This window comes from Rattus norvegicus, chromosome 8, assembly GCF_036323735.1.
Source record: "Rattus norvegicus strain BN/NHsdMcwi chromosome 8, GRCr8, whole genome shotgun sequence".
Taxonomy (NCBI): Eukaryota; Metazoa; Chordata; class Mammalia; order Rodentia; family Muridae; genus Rattus; species Rattus norvegicus.
In genome coordinates, this window is record NC_086026.1 from 126651085 (window position 1) to 126675307 (window position 24223).

A 24223-nucleotide genomic window follows, 5' to 3' on the forward strand; every position below is an offset into this window, starting at 1 on the left:
TACGTACGCCCCGCCGCGGAGACTCACGGGACTCGTAGTGCGCCTCAGCCTCCCGCAGAGACTCACGGGACCTGTAGTACACCCCGCCCGCTTAGCGGCACCCCCTTAGACCTCAGGTCCGGCTTCCGGTTTCGTTACGCTGCGCTGGCACACAGCCTGAGCGCAGCGGCGACACCTTTGTGGGCTGCGGGGCGTTCCTAGACCCTTCTAGAACCCTCTCGGCCTCGCCGCCCCTGAAGAGGGCAGCGGGCGCCGGCGGCCCCGGAGCTGGCGCGCGAGCTGCTGGGTAACAGGCCTGGCCGCCCCTGCTCCGGTCGTCCGTGACCTCCAGGGCCCCTGACTGCGGGAGCCGCGGCGGAAGACATGGGACTCCCTCCGTGCACCTGTGACGGCCACCTTGACTGGGGAAGCGGCGGCGTCTTCGAGGAAACCGGAAGCCCGTGGTGACCCCTGGCGACCCGGTTTGTTTTCAACCGGCTTCCAAACACCGGGGAAGCGAAACCCGGTGGCCTTGGGGACCGCCCTACGTAGCCAGGGTTCAGGGTGAGTGGATCGCTCGCGCTCGCCCGGACGGTGCAGACAGCCAGGAGGGGCCTGGTGGCTGTCGCCTGGCCAGACGCACGTCGTTTTCCGCCCCGGCGCCCCTCTGCTGGTCAGAGCGGCCCACTCTAGCATCGCTCCCACACAGCCCCACAGCCCGGCTGCCACAGGCTCTTCCATTTAGCTTTCGCTGCTCAGGGATTGCTCAAGTTCTGTCCGTGCTCTGGCTCGCGGGGAACGCCTTCAGTTTTAATTCCTGCACTGAGGTGGCATTTATATCGGAGAGGGAAAGAGGGACGTGGGTAGTGTTGGTGGCGTCTGGGAGTGACCGTCAGTCTAACTTGTGTGTTTCAGTCCCGTTTTCCGGCTGGGTAGGCTAACTGTAGCCCTCCTCGCAAGGAACTCGGAATATTCAAAAGTAAGATAAAATAACCCACGGAAGCTACTGGAAATCAGAACAGAATACCATGTGATGATCAAAAACATTGACACACTGGGGTTGAAATTGATCTGTACTCTTAAAATACGGAAGAAGCCCCCGGCGTTTGAATTTTAAGTTAGATTGAACAAAATGAAACATAGTTTCATTTCTAGTTCTCAAAAAAATTTTCTCGTTACCCTGTCCATAGTGATCACTCCGTCGTCTCAAATGGGCACTAATTGGAATTATTCACTGAATGGCTATGAAGTGTTGACTGCCCTAGGTTTGTAAATGGTGGTTTTCATGTAAAGTCGAGCATTTCATATCTAAAAGGCAGCATGCTGTCATGGAAGTGGGAGTGGATTATAAGCATTGAGTTTTCCACTTCCTCGTTTACCAGGAGGAAAAGGTTAAGCTTCTTACTCTGACTTTCTCCTTCCCCCTTTTCTGAAGCACAGTGCTTGCTTACTTCACAAGGCACCCAGATACAGTTTCTAAGAGCCATGCTGGCTCCGAAGTTGGTAACTTATTTGTATGTTAAATCACTTCACCTGTAAATTGAAGCGTGCTTACCCATCTTACTGTTTTTACGTAGACTTAATACATTCTTAAGAGCAAGTCAGGGGTGGGTGGCACATGCCTTTAATACACCCAGCGCTAGGGAGACAGAGGCAGACTGGTTTCTGAATTCCAGTTTAGCCACTGCTATACAATGAGACATCTTCAAGAAAAAAATAAGGCGAGGCACAGTTTCTAGCATCTACGCACCTCTACCAGAAGTGCTTCATTAATGGTACCAGAGCATGTCATGCTTCCTGAGTGAAACAGTATGATTTAAGGAAAAGCTGAATGGGATCAACATAACTTTAATGGCACCTACATTCTAAACTGACATTGTTTTTATTGTCAGGAAATGTTATTAACATTTAATGTAGGTGTTTGGTTGTGTTGAGATACATTATTCTAGACAAGGAGTAGAAAGAAGGCCTGCTCTTGGAACTGTACTGTGCTTGAGTCTTAAGATTGCACAGCCATAAAAACTGACCTCTATTACTGCAGTCAGTGAGTCAGGAGCATAAAAACAAAAGTTGGCATTTTTCATATTATATGTCTGATACTGGTTTTGAACACTTAATGAATTACAGAGCATTTAATTACTGAGGCACAAAGATTTAAGTGCTGGCATTGTTAAAAAAGGGCACTTCAGGTATCCCTTTTAGAGAAGAAGCCATTCCTGCCCCTTATTATTTAAAGTGACAAAAGAAAAGGAAGACCTTGTTATTTCCTGGTTTTCTAAGATGTATTCTTTTTTTTCTCCACTGTTTCTAACTAACCTGTTTGAAGTAGGTTCTTGAATATCCTGGCTTTTCAGCGATAGAAAGCCAGTGGAAACTGTAAACAGGACTCACTTCAGGCAATGCACAATAGGCGTTGGTTAAAGCCCAGCTCTTCCTTATATGATGATAGACAGGTGTGCTCAGCTTTTTATGCCTCAGTTTCCTCACCTGTGCTGTTGATGGTGCCTTTCTAGCCAAGTTTAGTGTCAAGATAAGGTCTTTATTCAACTTAGTAGTTTCTGGCACAACTCTTGAGTGTCTTTTTATCTGTTCAGGTTCCCTTTCTGTATTTGGATTGAAAATTCGCCTTGGTAATACAAGGAGATGATATCTTGATACACTCCGACTCTGTCGCACACAGGTATGAAAATTAAGATCTAAGAGCTGGAGTGGTGATAATCAAGGTGATAGATCATAGACTAGAATTTGAGTTTCTGAACCATTGTACTACAGACAGTGCCTTGTCTGGATTCTTACAGGGAACAATTACAATCACAACATTCAGATTATTTTGAAAAGAACCTAGATTTGACCTGATCACTAGGTCTAACTCACATCCCCATCTGCAGAACTCCCAGTGCAGGCAGGTAAGAGCTTCCGCGTCCTCCCAGGCCCAGACCACTCAACCCAAATTCTTTCTGTCAATCCTGCTGCTGGCATGGGCAGATCTGTACTGGGTCAAAACTTGATCAGAAAAACTTCCATTTGTATAGGTCAGCAGAGAGATGTATACTGGGTCACAGTGAGGAGAGTTTAAGAGTCTGCATGCTCAACCCCGAATGGGACCAACGGAGGTAAAAAGAAAGAGCAGAAGGAAGGAGAGAGGTGCTGTGAAAAGCTGCCCTCTAATACCAGATGCTCATCACAGTCGTGGTCTCATAGCAGCTCTTGTTACCTTACAAGACTTAACACAAAATCCCAGTGTGGACAGGGTATATAATCTTCAGGCTTTACCCCATCCTCAGGAGTTATGATGATGGATAGTGACAGGGAGGCAGAATCATTCGCTACTGCAGAGATGGCCAGTGCTCCAGTCGATGGCCCACATGCATGGCACATATGGGCAGCACAACTGCACTGGGGCGGGGGGGGGGGGTCACCAAAGGAAATGGGTAGGACGCATGGGCATGGGAGGGCTGTGGGGAGGTCAGGTCATGTCACAGTAGTTGTATTAAAAAGAAGCCCAAGGTTTAGGAGGTAGGTTATCTAGGATCATAGCTCAAGTGGATCTCTGATTTTTTTTAAGCTTTGTAAATTGGGTTAATAGTAGCCACCTAAAAACTAGGAATACATATGTACAAGCATGAGTGGTTGGCACCTGACAAATTATCTAAAAGGCAGGCATTGAAAATGGCAGAATAATCATTAATTCCTTGGAAAAAAGATAAATCTTGTGTCAGGAGATATTTCTGGGTTTTGTTTATCAAATCCCATCATATATAGACTGATAGAGGCCATCTCGGTATTGATTCAGTGAAGATGGAAATTACAAATAATTTTGATTAGTAATGATTGAGTGTCTTTTTCTACGTATGTCTCCATTGGTCATAGACACTACCCACCTTATCTGGCAAACTGCTCATTACCATGCCTGGCATTTTACTGCTCTCCGCAGTAATCGGCAGCATGATTAACCTCAGTCCTTCCTGTTCCTCCTCTACTTTATGTTTAGTTTACACTAAACTAAATGTTAATATACAGTAAACTAATGTTAATATAGTCATTTACTCTATACTCTAAGGTATGGCATTGTCAAACACGAGATGTTTGCACACACAGCTATTTTTGTAGCATTTAAGTGTGTTATACCTTACTCTCTAACACTCATGATGCAATGATTACGCTCAAATACTTCCGGAACTATTACTATCTTAATGCAAAAGGTCAGTGGTCACCAGTTGATACCACAAAACTAACCTTGCCTGTAGATAGTAAAGAACACTAGTTATAATTTGGATTCTATAAATCATGTAATACTCTTTACTTCTTTTGCATCTCCATAATAGTTCTCAAATAAGAATAGGACTCAACATAACTTGGAATGCTTATTGTAGAGTACAGTTTGAAGTTGTCAACCCAGATATTCTGATTTACATGGATCTCCAGTAAAACCACACAATATTCTTATCAGGACGGCCAGTAAGTCTATGCTATAGTCTCCGCCTTGTCAAACACTGGATTAGACTGCTTCCACCATCCTCTTGCTCTTGAAAAAACGAAACCTGTTTACTGCATTCCCTGGAATACATTACTACTTCATTACTGCTTTTATAGTTGAGAGGTGTAGACATAATGTTTTTGTGCACTGTATAACAATTACCCTTGTATTACTCAAGTGCTGATTTCTCTGTCCCCTTATCTAGTTGCAATCCCGACACACAGCATTGTGATGTTTATTCTAAGTATCTCCAGTCTGAAGTTTGTGTGAACCTTGTTCCATATTTATTCTCTGACTTGTCAATAAAAGCTGATCAACCAATGGCCAGGCAAAAGAAAGAATAGGGCGGGACTTCAGCATCCTGGAGACACCCTGGGAGAGCACCCCGATGTAGGGTCTTGGCTGGGAGGGAGAGGGTTAGGTTAGACAGTTAGGATAGATCAGTGACTCAGGTATTGTACAGTAAAGCTCAGTTAAAGAGATCTAACAGTCTTTGTCTCAGCCCTAGAGAAGCTAGCTGGGGATAAAGAAATACTGCCACTTTTAAACTTACTTTTACAAAGAGGAGGGACCCATTTAGGCTTGTCTTTGGAGAATATGTTTACATTGATTAAATTTTGAATTATTAACCAGTTCTGGCTAAGGAATATTCAAAACATCAAAAAATTTGAGTCTTTCAGTTAATTTTTTGGGGGGATATAAGGGTGGTGGGATTCTCTTTTGTAGTGGTAAAGATTAAACCCAGGACCTTCTGTATGCTAGAAAATGCTCTCCCACTGAGTTTCAGCCGCAGTGTAATAATCTCCAGTGATTGTATTTTCTGAGTAGTTATGAATGAGTTTCTTAAATGTACGTGTTAACATTAGCTTGATCCATTTCAATATAGTACCATTTATCCAGAAAAATCAAACTTCAAAGCCAGCTGGCTGGTTTTGTAAATACATTTTGTCGCACGGTTTCATACTGTAGCTAGCCCAAGGCTGCTTGGAATTCACTATATAGCCCAGGCAGCTTTGAACTGGTGGCAGTCCTTCTACCTCAGACTTTCAAGTGCTATGCTTACAGATGTCTGCTACCTACCCATTCTCTAGAGTCATGATAAATGTAAGGTTTTCTAAAGAAAAGTTCATTGTGGGGGAAAATATTACTAACTCTGGTCCTAAAATCAAACAGCCTCCACTGCACTCTAATCTCACCTGACTACATTTATGGCCCAGTTTTCTCATTTGTAAAAAAAAGCTTTAGTAAGGTTTTATACCTCGTAGTGTACCCATGAAGATATAAATGCAAGCATAGTGCCAAGTAGTTCATTGGTGATTGTCTGAATTGGTTTGTATGGCTGGTGGGAGGTAACTATGAAGGGTTACTTAGGAAGAAAGGAAAGCCTTATTAGGTAACCGTTTTAGAAGTTCTGAGTTTTTATAAAGATCGGTGCCCGAACTTTCAGCCTCTAGCAAGGGTAAATGGGTGGTCCATCATGATGGGTCACTGAGGAGTAAACTGTTCCCATCAGAAGTTAGGAAAAGAGGTTGAGGACTGAACCAGGGTCCAAGAGACTCCTTTAAGGATATGCTTCCAATGACCTGAGGGCCCTCCATAACACCCCCACCTCTGAAAGATATACCACATCTACACTGCCACTGTGGACTATAACAGTTGTGAGTATTCTTAACAAATGTTGTGTCTGGGCTTTCGATTTTATAGAATAAGGGCCAAAATTGACACCCTCTTCTTCATCAAGAATCATCTCACTTGATCTCCAGTTACCTCTTTACCTCCTGTCACTCCCTCTCAGCTCCTTTCTCCCCACACTTTTACATGTCTTTAGAGTTGTTCACATGCTGGAAGCTAGCAGCATGTAAAGGTTTAAGTGTAAGGGTCAGCATGCCCTCTTCACTTGCAAGGGTAAACTGATGTCATTTTGGTGCCTTTTTTGCAAACTATCCCTCTGGTTCTGTTGTTGTAAAAATACAAAAATAAAAAAAGTATGGTTGTCTTTTACCTCACTGGGTCCTGCACCGTGGTGCCCTAAGATGTCTGCTAGGTATCTTGGCGGAAACACATCCCCACTCCTTGGCGGCCCAGTGTCTCTTGCCGCCACACACTTTCCTACACTCAAACCCTCACATAAAAGAACATACAACACAATAACCTTTGACCCAATTGGTAAGATATAATTGCCCACTTAAACATAGAAAGCCCAGTACCATCCATCCCTTAAGAACATTCGTAACAACCTGTAAAGGTACAGCGTGGAATCTTAACGTCACCCGCCATATTGTCCTGCCACGGCTTCTCTCCCTCCTCTCTCTCACCGGTCTCTTTTCTGTCCTAGTCTCCTCCTCTTCCTTCAAACTTCTCTCCCGCCCATCCTTCTTTCTTGTCCAATGACAGGCCTCCTTCTATCTTGTGCCTGCCTCACCTGTGACATCATCCTACATGGCTCCAGAACACTTTGCATTTTTTTCAGATATATTATTTGCCTATACAGTATAATGATTATTTTTTTCTGTATACCTGTCTCTCACATGGGTTATGAAGGTTTTATTTTGTGTTTTTGCTTAGAATATGATTAATGGTAAAAACAATTGATTTAGAACTTTGTTTAAAACAGAAATGCAAAAGCTCGGGTCTTTAAAATTATTTCTTTGTAGAGCAGTTTATTAGTATTTGGTTTTTAGAGGATACTCAATTCATTAAATTCCATCCATTTGGGTTAGGGTTTTTATTTAAATCAGATGAATAGTCTGGGCACTGTTTTTACCGCTCCTGAAACTAGTCTGCATTATATATAATAATATTATCTTCATACGTGTGTGTGTGTGTGTGTGTGTGTGTGTGTGTGTGTGTGTGTGTGTGTGTGTGTAGTGTTCTTTTAGGTTAAACAGTACTTGACACTTTCATTTAGCCAGGGATCAGGGATCAGCCCAGGACCTGATTCATGTTTGACAAATGTTCTACTGCTGACCCATTCTCAGTCTTACTTCACTCCTTCATAGACCTTGTCTATAGTAATTGTTTACGGTTCTAAGTGTTTGTCTGTATTCGTTTTCCATTTTTCAACTCTAAGAGCGGTTATCCCGTTATCAGCTGTCCCACCAAGTCACACAGCAACTGACCTGGAGAGCTGTGCTTGTACAGCAACGACGCTGTGTTGCCTGAAAGAAAATAGTTGGAAGTGACGTTCAGTATTCACATTGTGAATCCATCATTCCTTCCCCTGCCCACTGACCAAAGACAGATAACCTTCATACCTTTTCTTCTCCGTAGCTGCCATGGACACACTGGTAGAAGATGACATCTGCATTCTGAATCATGAGAAGGCCCACAAAAGAGAGGCAGTGACCCCACTCTCAGCGTATCCTGGAGATGAGTCTGTTGCTTCCCATTTTGCCCTGGTCACTGCTTATGAAGACATCAAGAAGAGACTTAAGGATTCAGAGAAAGAAAACTCCTTCTTAAAGAAAAGAATAAGGGCTTTGGAAGAAAAGGTGGTTCCCCCTCTCATTTGACTATATTTTTGACATAAAAAATAATTCCAAATATTTGAAATTTAAAAAATTTCTAAACAGTCTTCCAAGAATAAGTAAGAATTTCTAAATTCTTGTCTATTAAATTAACTATGCTGTGTCAGCCCTACCATGTGCTCAGTGATACTGTAGACTAGATTTTAACAACTTAAGATGTTGTCTTCCAAAAATGTGCTTGTCCTTTTGTCAGAGTCCCTGCTGTCATTGCTGTGCTCTCAGTGCCTCGGGAGCTTTCTACTTTCTGTTCTGAGACAGACCTTTCACTGGGTCCTTGACCCATCCAGCAGGTCCAGTTATTCAGGGTCCCAAAGAGGCACTACCTGAGGGTCAAGAGGGGGAGAAAAGAAGGAGACCAAGCAAGGTTCTGTTGTCAAGGTCTCGTTTATTGAGAGGAATGGACAGCATTTAAAGCTCTGAAGCAGGAATTGAAGCAGGAACTGAAGCTTAGGGCGGGGGAGTACTGGGAAGTGCCCAAGGACATAAGGTAAATCATTAAACTGCAAGATATTCTCCTTAGACACTGAGGCAACAGTCTTCCGGGGACATGTTCTTTGAAAAGGTCCAGCCCTTCTCAGGGATCTGCTCAGGGGAGGGCTCTAGCTTTGCTTAGTTCGGATGTCCGGTCCCGACAGGTCCTAGAGCTTACTAATTAGACTAGTCCCCATGTCCCTGTCAGTGGGATTACAAGTACACATCACCACACCTGGCTTTACCTGAGGATTGAACTCGAGTCCTGCAATGAGCAGTTTACCAACTGAGCTGTTACCCAGTCCTGCTATATATATGTAACTTAGAATTTTCAAATCTGTACAAAAGAATAAAATACTAGTAAAGGAAACTGTTGATGGGGGGGACCTTCTGTGACATTGCTTCACTGTGTTTAACCAGCTCTTCACCAGAGTAGAACTGTAGGACTAGAATACTTCTGTATTCTTTTTGATTTTCTTCTCACAAAGTAGGAGTGATACTTTGAGCTACTAATGGCGTGTTTTTCTATGCTGAGTGTTGCATTCCTGAATGCTGTATAAGGTTATTTAAATGCATTCTAAATCATCAGACTTAAGTTGATTTTGTATGTTGGAGTTTTTCTTAGTTCCCATTTATGGCATTGCAAGATTTGAGTTGGTTTATAGCTCTTCAGATTTGTATTTGTGTCTTACAAACACAAGAGCTTCCTTCCAGTGGTCAAAGAAAGGAGTTCTTAGCAATCAGAGAAAGGATTTTCCTGTACTTAAAACTGAGGGTGGAGGTTGTTAGAATTTAATTTGTTTGTTGTGTTGGAACAACAAAGGAAGTCATTTATTAGTAGTATTACAGTTTCTTACTAATTTTATCTTAGTAACTAAGTATATTTCTCATTTATTAAGATAAATTACTGAGTGTAACTTTATAACTAATTGTTATGCTTTTAAAATTAAATAGAAACGTGGAATTTAGTACATAAGCTAACATAAAAAAATCTATATGTTGTGACCATATAGTGACCAGCCTATTAATTTCTGTTTTTAGAGTATGTGAGGTTTAATGAAGTGACATGTCTATTCCTTAAGTATGATTTGATACTTTTCTGATGATAGAAATGAGATACTGTAGACTGGGAAAACCCCCAGACACGTCACAGGACAATAATGCTGTACTATAGTGTGATGGTTGAGTCTGTTATAAAGCGAACAGTACAAAGCATACATTACTGATGAGCAACAAAGCATTTGCCTTTTTCTTTACTCTTTGTCTTCTTAATAAAGATTGCGTGGCAATGAGAGAGTCCGTTATACCCAAAGGTAGGCTTTAGCCTTGCATTACACTGAGTAGGGTAAGATATAGAGCCATCTGGAGATGGACTGACTTGGTTCTACAGAACTCCCACTGAAGATTTGCCCCCTAATTTCTTACTGTTATTAGCTTGTTGGAGCTCGAGTAGAAGAAGAAACAAGTTCTGTGGGCCGAGAACAAGTGAACAAGGCCTACCACGCTTACCGGGAGGTTTGCATCGACAGAGACAACCTGAAGAGCAGACTGGAGAAGATAGTAAGTTGGTTCGAAGATAAGACTTTATATTGAATTGTCTGTCTAGCAAGAGGCTTAGAATTAAAATAATGGGTTAAACAATTATTAATTAAAATATATGTGTTTACGGATGTGGAAAGTTTTAATAACTATGTTTTCCACTAATGTACAAAATACTTAGAATTTCAGGATTTCAGCTCTAAGCATGTTAAGCGATGTCTCAGCATCACTAACTTACTTTGAAAACAGTCATGGCGAGGTCGTCACTCAGTCACTAGGGGCTTTTGTTTTGCTTTTAGTAGAGTGAACAGTGATATCCTAAGAAACCGAAAGAATTTTTTTCCATCTTGTTTTTAAACGTTAGAATGAGGTTTACTCAGTATTGACCTAAAAATTAGGAGATAGATATGGATATAGATACAGATATAGATATGGATATAGATACGGATATAGATATATGAATGATATGGATACGGATATAGATATAGATACGGATATAGATATAGATATGGATATAGATACAGATATAGATACGAATATAGATATGGATATGGGTATATGAATGAGGCGTTACTAACTGTCGTTTGGCATCCCCCTTGGCTAGAGTAAAGACAACTCGGAGTCCTTGAGAGCGCTGACCGAGCAGCTGCAGTGTAAAGAAGTAGAGCTCCTGCAGCTCAGAACTGAGGTGGAGACGCAGCAGGGTACGCCGCTTCCTGCTTCCATGTTCAGCTCCCCTGAGAAAACCGATCCATCTTCCGTTGTGTGAAATCCACAAGTGCCCTCTGTCTGTGATAGAGCCTTGATTTTTTTTCTCTTCTTTTTTTCATAACTTCCTGTAGCTGAAAATTGTACTTTTCCTACAGAAGCTGTGGTGTGTCTATTCAGGGGCAGTGTGTGATAAAGGGGTGGAGGGACAAGCCCTCACCCTTACTTAACTGGGCTCTCGCCCCACTGCCATCTCCTCATTTACTGATATCACTGCCGCCCCTGGTTAAACACTTTGTTATGGAGCAGCTTCAAGAAGACTCGTGATTTTTTTCTTCCTGAAAGTTGATAAACTGCACAGATAAAATGCTGAGATGGAAAGGTCTTCTGGGAGTTGGAATAGTCTTGTTCCCATCAACAGTCTTATTAATTAAGCAAAAGAATCAACTATTGAAAAACCCTTTCCAGGAAAATGGTTGGGGCTTCCCAGAGCTGGAGAAATGAAGGAGTCAGATAACGTAGGCTCCAGCTGTTCTGTGTCCACAGTCAGGTGTCTGTGAGTACGGTTGTTCTGACGCGATGTTAGACCTGTCAGTCAAGTCTCAGACCTTGATGGAGTAGGTGACACTGAGCCTTCAACCTGCATGTTTAGTACTAGTCACTTACTGACACTTGTACTGGTGTCACCTAGGGACTGTAATTGGTGTAAAAAGCAGAGTTAATTATTTTGTTGTCTATCCTTTTTCTAGTGATGAGGAATTTAAATCCACCCTCGTCCAACTGGGAGGTGGAAAAGCTAAGCTGTGACTTGAAGATCCATGGTTTGGAACAAGAGCTGGAACTACTGAGGAAAGAATGTAGTGACCTCAGAACAGAGCTACAGAAAGCCAGACAGACGGTACCCAAACATTGTTAATAAATGGAGGAGAACATCTGTGTGCTTTGTGCATCAAATATAGGATTTGTAACTAAGTACTAAATCATAGATTAATTAATTATAACCATAGAATAGTCTCATTTCCTGAAAAATTCATGTTTATCTTGAAATTGTTGCTGCTGAAATTCCATTCATTCTGCACATTCACTTTTATCCCAGAATATAGTTTTACGATTTGATTTAAAATGTATGTTGGGTTGTGTCTTAGTTACTTTTCTGTTGTTGTGACAAAAGAAAGCATTTAATTTTGGACTCATGGTTTTCATGGCTCACATTTGATCCACAAGTACAAGGTAGAAAGAGAAGGAAAGCTACCTGGGAATGCCATGGGCTTGTTAAACTTCAGAGCCCACTCCCCTTGACGCAGCTCCTCCAACAGGGCCGTACCTCCCAGCCATTCCCAAATAGTCCTGCCAACTGCAGATGAGCATTCAAATACGTGAGCCTGTGGGGGACGTCCTTAGTCAAGCACCTCGGGGTGTTTTAACAGTTTTTCAAACTCCTTTCCTTCCAGTTCTCTTGTTTTGAATGTCTGAACATTTTAAAGAGCGCTTAGTCTAAGCCTTGCCCTTTATTTAACAATTTGGTTAGCTTGAACATAGGAGACTACATTATAGAATGCTTGAAAAACAACAAGCTTACGCTAACAAGGAAGCCTGACTTACACGGCCTGTTTCCTTTCAGAAGACGGATAGATTTAGCCAGCTTGAGAGTAAATTAGGAAAACCAACAACAGAAACACGTGCCGGGTCTGCCGCTGTGCAGGCCTCTTAGCTCCTCCCCAGGAGTCTGTCCACTGTAGGGGGACAGTTAGGAGAAAGGGGAGCATGAGCAAAAGTATTGGGTAGTTGTGTGTTTAAACTAATCACAGCCAGTTAATCTTCAGCTCAGCCGTTTGCCCGTCAAAGCCTTGCATACGGTTGAGAGAACTCCTCACCTTGTTCCTTTGCAGGTCACCTTCTAAAAGTGGGGCTACGAGCTCTCCTCTCTATGTACCCACATCCCAGGCGGCCTTGAACGCTGCTTACACATCTCACTTCTGTCAGTGACCACTGGCTGAGAGTGAGTGAGCTTCAAGGAAGACTGCAGCGTTCTGCTTCCTCTGTGGTTCACCTGAACTGGACGTGAGAGCCACATTGGAAACTGGATCTGATAAAAGAAACCACATACTGCTATCTAGTTGGGTTGAAGCCCAAGTGGGCTTTGTTTCTTTATTACTTGACTGCAGAACTTCACTGCCCTACCTTTAAGTGTGTAGTTGGTCACACACCATTTCTTCAGACTTCCAGTATTCTATTCCATACTCCCAGTTACCATAGCCACTAGCAAGTCCCTTTTAGAATAGCTGCTTGCACAAAAAGATTGCACTGCAAAGCTCTGAGTAATTGTCAGTGTTTACACTTTTCATGAAATAATTGATAGCTTTAATACATAGAGTATGTTTACATTTTACACATAGTATATTTCACTGTAGAGTAAGAAACAGTCCCATGTGATTATGGGACTTTATCTTATTGTGATTTTATTAAATATGGAAAATAGGAATGTCATTTTTAACTTTCAGGAAATTTATTTCTAAAGGCATAGAGTACCTCTTTTCATAAACATTAAGTTAGGGATTGTAAAAAGAGGTTAGCATACTACCTGGACAGAGCATGTTCATACATTAAATCAAGCCAACGACTTTGTTTAGAGGAATCTATGAAGGCAGTGCCATTAGTTGAGTCTGTTGGGGGCAGAGAGTCAAGTTGTGGTTCGATTACTCCTGTGCTCCACTAGGTGGCGCTAGGGAATGAAGACGGTGTTGGCTTACATTTGCCGCATGCGGTTCAGAGACAGGGATTATTGGAAGCTCAGGAAATATTTAGCTTCATCAGGTTAAACTGGTGATGACATTAATTCCAAGAAGCAGGAAACTTTTAAGATTTTTATGTGAGATGAAGGGAGAAATGTTGAAAAGAAAAAAACTGAGCGTTTTGTCTGTTTTTGTAGTGTGTATTACTGACAGCAGGAGATTGGGAAGTGGAAAAGCCCAAACTGGGATCATGAAGCAAACTGAGAATAATTGAAGTGACATTTTTCCAAGATTTCCAACTTAAAACCATGGTGTTTTATGTCCTTTTGGATCTGGTTAGAATCCTCTTGGATATGGGAATGTAGGAATGAGCCAGTGAAAGAAGTCCATGTTCACATTAATAACTTGCTGTATCTACTCTGGCCATATTTTAAAATGCTAAGACATTATATAACACATACTTTAGGTGTGTGACAACATCCCTTGTTGTCACACTAGTAGTAGCATTCTGGTTTTGATCATTAGCAACTTTGTCCACTAGTGGTTCTTGTTAATAAGGTCAGCATTTCAGAGACCTTTCTGCTGGGGCTTTTCCAGTTTTATATCCTCACTGTTCACATTCACAACAGTTGATTTTGAGACTTCAAAGTCAGCCAAAGTGAAGTAAGAAACAGTGGTTCAAAATAAATAGCCTGTGAGGAGTTCTAGTTAGTGTCCTGCAGTTTGTTAAAGTACCAGAGAAGCTATATTGCAGGGACCTGTGAAACCTGCAATGAATTCCTTAGAGTGGCCTTCAACACAGTGCATCCTGCATACCTGCTGTGAGGCAAGGTCTTTGCGTTGGGGCGGTCCTTGTGAGGACTCGTGTTGTTGGTGCTTCCCAGTCAACTTTTCTGAACCGTCAGTTGGTGTGAAATGTTCCTATTGTAATATACTGTATTTTCATACTGTTGGCTTTAAAGAACGTTTCCTGGAAGCACGTGTGTTTTAAGTATACACTAAGGAACATGGTTTTTAATTAGTGATACAAAAAACTAAAGGCTGTCTGGGGACAGTTTTATTTCTTATGGAGAGCAGTAAAGAACAATACCAAGGACGCCTACCTACCTTTATGGTAGTTTTTGAGATAGAGTCTCACACCATAGTCCAAGCTGGCCCAAGAACTCACTCTGGAGCCAGGCTGACCTGACTCCAGGGCAGTCCTCTTCAGTTTCCCAAGTACTGGGATTGTGGGAGTGATCTGCTCTGCCCAGTTTATAATTACGTCATGTAAGTAAGACTGAATAGTAAATATTGGTGTTTCCACTTGTACCAGCAGTTCCTGTGAGTTTATACTTGTGAGATTGATGTGTTGTTACAGATTCTTGAATAAGAATACATTGTAAATAGTTATGATACAGAAGATCTTGAATATATTAGATTTAAAAGTATCTTTTATAGATGTGGGGGTTTAGGGTTTGTTTTGTATTGGTTTGGCTTGGGGTGTTTGTTTGATTGTATCACACCTACAATATAAACAACTTAAAAGGGTGTGGGGACTTTAAGACGTTCTTGCCGAAGCCATGCCTTGCAAGGCAGTTTAGGAAGTGTGGGCTTAAGCCGGGGACACTGTGTCAAACCCCAAATCAAACTCTGTTGTCACTGAGAAAACGAGGACACTTGCAGAGAACTGCTATATTCACTGGGAATGGTTCTTTGTCTAATGTAGCACAGTGTCTTAAATAATAGTGTATGTAACATATACCGTTTCTACCTCTAAACCGGGGTCCATGGGGTGTCCATGAGAAACAATAAAGCTCAGTAGCTGCAGGGCTGCTCCAGCACGGTTCGTGGTTCTTCTCAAGGTAGAGTAGCATTCTCTCACACTAAAATCATCTGCTTTTGAAAGTATGGACCAAAGTATTTGCACACACAAGAAATTTCTTTAGGGGGGAATTTATGCTGTCATAAATTATGCTTGTTCATTTTCTGCCGGTTTTGTGTGCAGAAATTGCCATTTCCCCATAGAGTTGACATAGATGTCCTTTGAGCAGGGATGTGATAGATGTGTTCCCTTCGCGTATCTTCAGAAGTGTGTTTATAGGTTCCAACTCCACAGGCATGTGTACAGGGAGTGAAAGCATCAACACTCAGGTGACCGGAAGTGAGTCACACAGGGACAGCTGGCAGTGTCTCATCAAAACTGAGTCTAAAATGTAGTCTTATACTTTATACAACTGTAGCTGTATTCTATGAATGCTGAACATCTGTAGTAAATGAAGAACTGAAAAAATTGAAATAATTCCTGTCCTTTCCTTTTTAAACACATGACAGGGTCCATCTCAGGAAGACATTCTGCAGGACAGAGATGTCATCAGGCCGAGCTTGCCGAGGGAAGAGCACGTTCCACACCAGGGCCCTCACCACAGGTCTCCTGCGTGCATTCTACCTTTCTAATGTGGCTTAAGTTGAGCAGCACTCTGTGTGCCGCTGTAATCTCTGACCACTGCATAAAAATAGTTATAAAATGATAACTATAAAAATGATTATATGGTTATAAAATGATTATAAAAATGATTATAAAAAGTTATAAAAATGATTCCATGGTTACTTGCCAACCTAACTTGCTATGCCAGCCTGTCAAAAAAAATACTTGAAAGACATTTGTTTGAGAGAAATCACAGTTGTCAAAGTACACATCTTTTAGTTCTGTAACAAATCCCATCTTTACTTTTAGTTCCTTCAAAGCCATGGTTCTCAACCTTCCTAATGCAGCAACCCTTTAATATAGTTCTGTAAATGTTTTATTCTCCTGAATTAATTGTTGTCTGGAGGCTCACTGCCTCTGTCTGCTAACCTAGGCCCAGTCCTGGAAACTTCTAGTCTTCGTACCATCTTATCTAGGCCTAGAATGTTCTGGGACTTCCTACTGAATAAGCTCACCCTTTCTAGTTCTTTCTAACCTCTGGCTAGGTGGTTCAATTCAGCTGTTGTGGCTCAAACTCCTCTCCAAACAGACTGATTGTAGTCTGGCTTCTGTCTCTCAGGCTCTCCCAAAAGGCTCTGCTTGGCCTTACACTTACCGGCAACTGTTCTAATCTTCAGGCTCATTCTTTCTTCACCTGTCTTCACCTGTCCCATTAGAACTGCGCTGCCCCTGACATAGTTTCCCTTTCCCCCTCTGAGCATTGGGCTTATCCTCTTCTGTCAAGTAGGATTTGTCACATTGTCTGCCCCTCAGTTAGACATCACTTTCAAGTATGGGTGCTTCCTTCTACAAATAACTTTACCTTCATCGTTTGGGATTAAAGGTGTGTGCTAGGAGTGTGTGTGTATTCCAGCCAGAGGGATAGAGGTGTGTGCTAGGAGTGTGTGTGTATTCCAGCCAGAGGGATAGAGGTGTGCGCCAAGGCTAAAACCATGCCACACTAGAAGCAGCTCTTTTCCGAGTAAACACACAATGTCACATAGTGTGAACAAGTATCCTGCAACACAGTTCTCCTGCTTGGACCCCAGTCATAAAATTATGTCATTGCTACTCCATGACTGTGATTTGCCTCTGTCCTGAGTCGTGATGGAAAAACCTGACATGCAGGGCGGCTGATGTGCAGCTCCCAAGGGGATATCGACCCACAGGTTGAGAACCATTGCTTTTAGGAAACATTGTAAATTGTCAAATGCTAAAGAAAGTTAAATCATAGAGAAAAGTAGCACTTTTTAGACATGAACAGTGTTCATTTCTTTTACAAAAAGGTTGGTATAAAGTGTCAGTCAGCTCTAAACAGGGCGGGCAGTGCTTTCATGAGTGCTGACAAGCTCCGGAACACCAAAGTCAGGTAGAAGTTCACACATGGGCTGAGCATGTCTGTGTGGGCATCAGCCACTGTACAGGTTCTTTGGTGTGTATACATGACAGTGCCCGTAGGACACAGGGTCCCTAAAAGGGCAGTGTGGTCAGTACTTAGGAGTGGACAAGTACCACACTTCGAGAAAGGAACCTTGTGGCCTGGAGCTGACTCTGACTCCTGAACCTGTCTCTTCATGAACAAAATGAGATGAGATTTTCTGTTGTCCTCTGCAGGGTTACTGTGGCTGTGATGAACATCATAATCAAGACAGTTTGGGGAGGGGTGGGTTTATTTAGCATACTCTTCCACATCACTTCATCATCAAAGATCAGGGTGGGATCCTGGAGGCAGGAGCTGATGCAGGGGCCATGGAGGCGGCTGCTCACTGACTTGCTTCCCTGGCTTTCTCACCTGCTTTCTCATAGAGCCCAGATCACCAACCCAGGGATGGCTCCACCCACAGTCAATCACTAATTAAGACAGTTCCCTACAGGCCTGCCTACAGCCTGATCCTATGGTGGCATTTTCTCAATAGCAGCTCCCTCCTCTCCAATGACTGTAGCCTGTGTCAAATTGACATAAACCCAGCCAGCACAGCCATTTTGCCAGGCTGGTGCAAGAAAATGGGTGAAGTGTCTCATACATAATGAGTATTCAACTATAATTATTCTTATGTTTTTATGTTTTACATTACTGTTTTTCAGAGCTCACAATTTGATTAATAGAATTTTAGTACTCAAGAAACGGCTATATACATTATTTAGAGGCAACCATATACTTGACATTTTTTTAGGTCATTTAGAGCAAGTTCAGGTTTGTACTTGCATTTAAGAAAGTAGGTATGCAGTCCACATATAGTCTCAAAAGCACTTGGATAAAACACCCAATATTCACAGGGATTACTGCTAAGAAGTGGAGAAGTAACTTGCCTTTTCAGCTCTGTTTTTAAAGGTTTAAACATTGCTCCCTGTATAGAATCTTTTACACACTTTAAAGACTATAACACTCTGATGTTACAGCAACCTGGAATTATTCTGTTATCCATAGAGGAAGACTTGTAATTAGTACCAATCTTAGATACTAGGGTGGCAGTGTGCACATGCGCCACAGAGCCTGTGTGGGCGTCCGAAGCAGCTCAGTGGATGGGTCAGTTCTCATCTCTACTCTAAGTTGGTTACAGGAGTTAAAACTCAGGTCAGGTGCCAGTCTGGAAGGTGTTGAGAGACACGCCTTTTTATGTGCATGTTGTAGAGCCTGCGTGAGTTGATGGGGATGGTAATGCCGAAGCCCATAGAAGCCAGAGGAGGGAGTTAGAGCCCTACAAGTGGAATTACAAGCGGTTGGATGCTAGGAACTGAATCCTTGTCCTCTGCAAGAGCAGTAAGCAGTCTTGAGCTACTGAGCCATTTCTCCTGCCCAGTCGTAGCTGTGTTTTTTAGTCTGTAGTTTTAGTGTAGGTGATGAACAGGGTAGTTGATGATGTAGTTCTATCTAATCTAATTTTAAGTAGTCTTCATTAAATTGAACTTTTAAAATGTATAGTAACTTCTTTATCATCATATTCTTTGTCTAGCTATTTGAGTGATTACATGTACTTGGGGTTTGAGTACCCAAGTATTATCATGAGTATTTTCTTTTTTGTAAGTCAGGTACAGATTCACCATTTTATAAGGATAATAAACTATTTTCAAACTGTTATTCATGCCTGTGTGCCTAAGTTAGCATGTGTACAACACTTCCACCTGCTGCTTTATAATGAGTCACCCTTTGACAAGCATGGAATGTCCAGAATTACACCATGAAGCCAGACTTCACTATGAAACAGTTATTGTAAAAAGCATAGCCAGTGTTTACTGGCAAAAATACACCAAAGATACTTAAAATACTAGGTTTTCTCCAAAGCAATAGAGTTCGCTGCACTGTTTAGAATAGTTATAGTCTAACTTGGGTAGAAGTCAAAAGAGGTAAAATTTTACCTCACACAATTTGACCTACTTGTTTTTAAATATCTATTGCTTCTTTAATTAGATACCAGATTCAGATTTCAAGATTATCCCTTTGAAGTTTAAGTTGTGTTTACTAGACAGACAAAAACTGCAACAGGAAGTAGCGTGTTTGTTTAGTTTGATTTTCATACCACTTAACATCCCTGACAGTGGCAGTTGTCGTGATACTCTGAAGTCGGTTATTCTTATATTGGCTATTTCAGGTGTCGCTGTACAATAACATAAGGACATATGCTGAAGGTTCTAGTCCATTTAGTTGAAAATTAAGAACCTAAAGGAAGTCATGAGCCTCGGGGGTTTAATGGAAAATAAAAGCTTTTATAACTAGTTATAGACAGTTTCAGATTCGTTTAATTGTAAAACTGGAAAGGCATTTTGAAGCTCTGTCTCCTGTAACCCGCTTCTCTAGCTGCTGCCTCGTTAAGGAATCATGTGACTCCTCATGTCTGTGCTGTCACGTCACATTGGTTTAGAACCAACAGTACGAGACAGCCCAGTCAGACATAAAGAATGGAATGCATGAATCTTGTCTTAATGTGGCTTCATTTTACAGTGTCAGAGCAATCCAGAGACAAAGACGAAGCCCAAGACTGTACAAGAGTGAATGCAATTCTGTTCTTGATCAGATTGACTAAGGGATGACATACTCCTTACTAATTATATTAACAGCCCTGCACATTATTGGTTAAAAGCAATCCTTGGTTCTGATAGAGCCAGTAAGCTCACTGGTTAGAGTATTTTCCATGATCTGTTTTATATAGTAGCTACTGCCTGACAGCAGAGCAGTGTTATCCCTAGGTTTTCCCCGTACAACATTCTAAATAAATACCCTTTGGTTTCATTTATATTGTCATGAAAGTATAAATGTAAACCTGTTTGTATTGTAAAGTTGTTGCCCTTCATAAAAAGGATGGGTGTAACTGGTTTTAAAATTCCCTTTCAGTGACCACATGCAGCACGCGTACTGGGAGCTGAGGAGGGAGATGGCTAACCTACACCTGGTGACTCGGGTGCAAGCCGAGCTGCTCAGACAGCTGAAGACGGCAGCTGCGGGCAAAGGCAAGTCACTGCCGGCTGGGAACGACGCCTGCAGCCACAGCAGCAGCTGCCCACTCACGCTCTGCTCCGGCTGCAGTCTCTGGGCGGGCAGTCCCACGTGCACGGTGCCGCCTTGGTTTTTCTTCAGTGCTGTATTCTTTTCCCCTTGTGACTTCTCTCAGCCAAGTGTTGCTTATGTGTGTATGACCACGGTGTTAGGTTTGTGCTCAGGGGCCTTTACCACAGCTATGTGGATTTAGTTAGATGTTCAAAAGCTCCAAAGTCTCATTTCAGTACTGTGAACTACACCAGAAACCTAGATTTTATTTTCAAAATAACTCTGACTCATTTTTACAAACTTTTCTTTTTCTTATAGGATGTGATTTGAAGGCAGACTCAATCAAAATTTCCACTGCTTTGGTTGGTTGGTTGGTTGGCTTGTTTTCTTGAGACAGGGTTTCTCCATGTAGCTGTGACTGTCCTGGAACAATATATTCATATGTTCTCTTCTCTCCCTCCCTCCCTCCCTCCCTCCCTCCCTCCCTCTCTCTCTCTCTCTCTCTCTCTCTCTGTCCCTCCCTCTATCTCTAGTGTGTGTGTGTGTGTGTGTGTGTGTGTGTGTGTGTTTGTGTGTGTGCGCGCGCGCGCGCGTGCCCGTGCCCGTGCCTGTGCCTGTGCCTGTGCCTGTGTCTGTCTGTCTGAGAGTGTAGACCAGGCTGGCCTCAAACACAAGAGACCTGCCTGCCTCTGCCTCCTAAGTGCTGGGATTAAAGGCCTGTGTCTCTACCATCCAGCCACTGCTTTCTTTCTAAAGACAATGTTTGACTCAAGCTTTTTGAGTTCTGTGTTAGTTGGCAGTGGGTATTTGCCAGTGCTGTTTTATATTTTAGGAAACAGTCTGTGCTTGCACTCAACATTACATGATAGATTTACATCCAAAGCATACAGGATACCTTTATGCTTTAAATTTTACATTTCAAAGGAATGTGGTGTGACTTCGAAAGGTGGTCATCATCTAATTTAAAATTGTTACTTGCATCTCTGCTTGTCCTAAAGGAGAACAAAAAACTGTTTATAACTATTCTCAGGAGTGTTTATAAGGGATGTTTGACATTGGGGGGAAAATTAATTCAAAGTCTCTTGATTTCTGTGGAGTTGGGTACTTAAGAATCAAGCAAATTAATGTGATTTTGAGCAAACAGCCCATTTTGTAGTTCCCCTTGCCCTTTTGCAGTTGCTAAGATTACTACTGAAGGTACCATAGGTACTGTGGAGGTACCATAGAAGTAAGACTTGTCCATACAGGGGCTCGGCTGTTACTGAGTATGCTGTCAGTGCAACTGCTTACATCATAAAATAGTGTGTTCTGGAGACTAATAAAGGGGACTAACTTCCCATCCTGTGTTCCTTTTAGTTGACTGTAATACAGTCTTTTGATGCCCTTGCACTATCAGTTACTAGAACATTTCCCTGGACAATGTTAAGCACAGCCACCAGTCCCTACAGCTCTTGTTTTAAGTAGACTGGGTTATGGCTCACTTATCCCTAACCCGTCCGTCACTGTTCCCCAGAAGAATGAATTTCTTTCACTCTATCCACCCCCTTCCACACATTACCCAGATGTTTCCATTTGTTTCTATGATGAGTGAGTTGGTTGGCCAGCAGGATAGCCCAGCAAGTGGAGGAGCCCACCTGCAAGCGTGAGGACCTGCCTCTCCCGGAACTCACAGTGAAGGGAAGAACCCACTCCAGAAATGTGTCCTCTGACCTTCATGCTCATGTGTGTACCTGCATTCACACACGCACACACTCACACACGCACACACTCGAGTGCACACACACAACGTATTAGGTAACATAAAGCCAATTAGCTTTCAGTTGTGGCAGACTGAGAAGCATGATTGCAGGATGCTGGCTGTAGCTAGATACTAACCTCAGCGCAGTCTCTTTCTAAGCCACTGTATGTCTGAAACACCTTTTTATTTACTTTTTAAGTTGGCCTGTTGTTGACCAAAGCAGAGTTATTATGTTTACTGTTATATTTAATCTAAGAAATTGAACTTACAGCTTCTATTTCAATTATTTTATCCACAAAAGCCTTTGAATACATGCTAAATTTTCATTTGACTCTCAAGAATCCAAGGTATACTTATAAAAATAAGTTACTTTTGAGCCCTCTCCTATTGAGAAGTTTCAGTAAGCAAAAGAATATATTTTAAACCTAATTCTACACAACTTTTTTTAGACTGTGGTCTAAAAACAAACTTTCACTAACCACATTAAAGACCAAGAACTTTTCTTCTCTTTGCCTTGTAAAAAAAGTTAAACATTCTTCATCAGCAGGATGACAAAAGCAAGAAAGGATTCTGACATCCATTTTTTAAAGCAAAGCGGTTGGTGAATGACCTTAGCTCAGGGTCAGTAAATATGTGATCTCCGAGAACACAGATCTAAGTTATCTCAGATCAGTTTCCCAATTGGAAATGCTAATTTTAGTGTCAGTTGTGAAACTGGCATATGACATGTTTACAGTCTGAAAAGCTAGAAGACTGACGCATGGCTGTGCTTTCTTTTTAGCCTGTACCCAAGTGGGATGTGTTGAAGACCTTGGGAGAGACAGCGCAAAATTGCACTTGGCAAATTGTACTGCAGCTTACAAAAGACATCCCCCTTTGTCACCACATGGCAAAGCTACGTGTTATGCTCCACCCTCCACTTTACCAGGAGATAGGAAGGCTTTCTCAGACAAAGCAGTTCTTCAGTCATGGACAGACAACGAGAGACTGACTCCTAATGACGGTGCAGACTTTCAGGAGCACAACTCCTACGGGAGAAATTCTCTGGAAGATAACTCCTGGGTATTCCCAAGCCCTCCTAAATCAAGTGAGACAGCATTTGGTGAAAATAAAAGCAAAATCTTACCTTCACCCAACCTGCCACCCCTGCATTACCTGGATCAGCACAATCAGAACTGCCTGTACAAAAGTTAATTTGACTTGGGCTTTGATCGGGACACTAACTCACTGGTTCTCTCAGACCGACAGTGGACTCTGACTGACGTCCTGTGGAGCTCTCCAGTGTGTACATCTGTACAGTCTGCAGCATTATGTATGTAGTTGATTTTCCAGTATGGGAACGGAACCTCCGCGGTTGGACCTTTGCTAACAATTACAAATTTTTGCTTCTTGGAACACGAATGGAAATGAAAATTTTAGACATGGTTTCATAAACTATGACCTGCCTAAATATCCAGTCATTAAATAAAAAGCAGCCTTTAATATAAGAGAAAAACCATGTCTGCTGGTTCAGATTGTATCAAGAAGCAATTGAGAGTGTGACTAGGTTGTGCTTCTGTAACTTCCTGATGCATAAAGATTTGAAATATGGAATAAAAGTAGGTTATGACACCTCTGTGCTATTGTTTCAAGTTTTAAGATTTAAAGTCATTTTTAAGTAAAATGTTTGTATATATAAATTTAAAGTGCAATTTGAATTTTAAGACTTGAACTAAAGACTATTGAAGCCAACTTTTCCCCAGTATATTCAAATCCCAAATAGTTTAAAAATGATGTGGTATGTGAGTAAACTATTAGAGCTTTATACAATGCCCAGTTAAAGTAGAAAGAGCCTCTCACAGCAGGGCAGTCTCCTCAGTGCTTCATGGCGAACTCACCGTGTGGCTGTCATCAGCAAGACGGCTGTTCATTTTCCACAGAGCAGCTTACAGGCTGGTAGACTATGACATTTGAGAAAGTAAATGCTAATTAGCTGCATCTAGAACTAAATTTTGTGCTGTACAATTACGAAATATCCCCAGACTAAGTGGCCAATCACTTGTAAATAAGTAAAGAAAGAAGATGGCTTTATGTGGAAATTCATCTAAATCCCTTCAAGGTTGAAGCATTAAGAGTATTAGTGA

The 24223-nt window shown here is 41.9% G+C and overlaps 2 protein-coding genes across 5 annotated transcripts in view; one reads left to right on the forward strand and one right to left on the reverse strand.

The window, feature by feature from the left end:
* Zcwpw2 (zinc finger CW-type and PWWP domain containing 2) overlaps positions 1 to 186 on the reverse strand; it is a 144416-nt gene extending 144230 nt beyond the window's left edge. Inside the window, exon 1 of one of the 2 annotated variants that reach the window (XR_010054512.1) lies at positions 28 to 165. The gene's annotated coding sequence lies outside the window, so the exon portion shown is untranslated. Of the gene's footprint in view, positions 1 to 27 lie in introns of both variants that reach the window. The other variant, XM_063266479.1, reaches the window with a different exon arrangement.
* Positions 184 to 23711, forward strand: Azi2 (5-azacytidine induced 2). 3 transcript variants are annotated; one of them, XM_006244032.5, is made up of 9 exons: positions 407 to 543; positions 2574 to 2659; positions 7727 to 7947; positions 9889 to 10014; positions 10598 to 10697; positions 11451 to 11599; positions 15747 to 15841; positions 20210 to 20325; positions 22882 to 23711. In XM_006244032.5, the coding sequence occupies exons 3-9, from the start codon at positions 7732 to 7734 to the stop codon at positions 23292 to 23294; spliced, it is 1215 nt and encodes a 404-aa protein (XP_006244094.1). In that variant the 5' UTR covers positions 407 to 543; positions 2574 to 2659; positions 7727 to 7731; the 3' UTR covers positions 23295 to 23711.
* Positions 23712 to 24223: the final 512 nt, after the last annotated feature.

Coding starts and splice junctions, on each gene's coding strand:
- Azi2 (XM_006244032.5), top strand. CDS start 7,732: ATGGACACACTGGTAGAAGATGACATCTGCATTCTGAATCATGAGAAG. Junction 10,698..11,450: donor TGAGGTGGAGACGCAGCAGG/GTACGCCGCTTC, acceptor TCCTTTTTCTAG/TGATGAGGAATTTAAATCCA. Junction 20,326..22,881: donor GACGGCAGCTGCGGGCAAAG/GCAAGTCACTGC, acceptor CTTTCTTTTTAG/CCTGTACCCAAGTGGGATGT.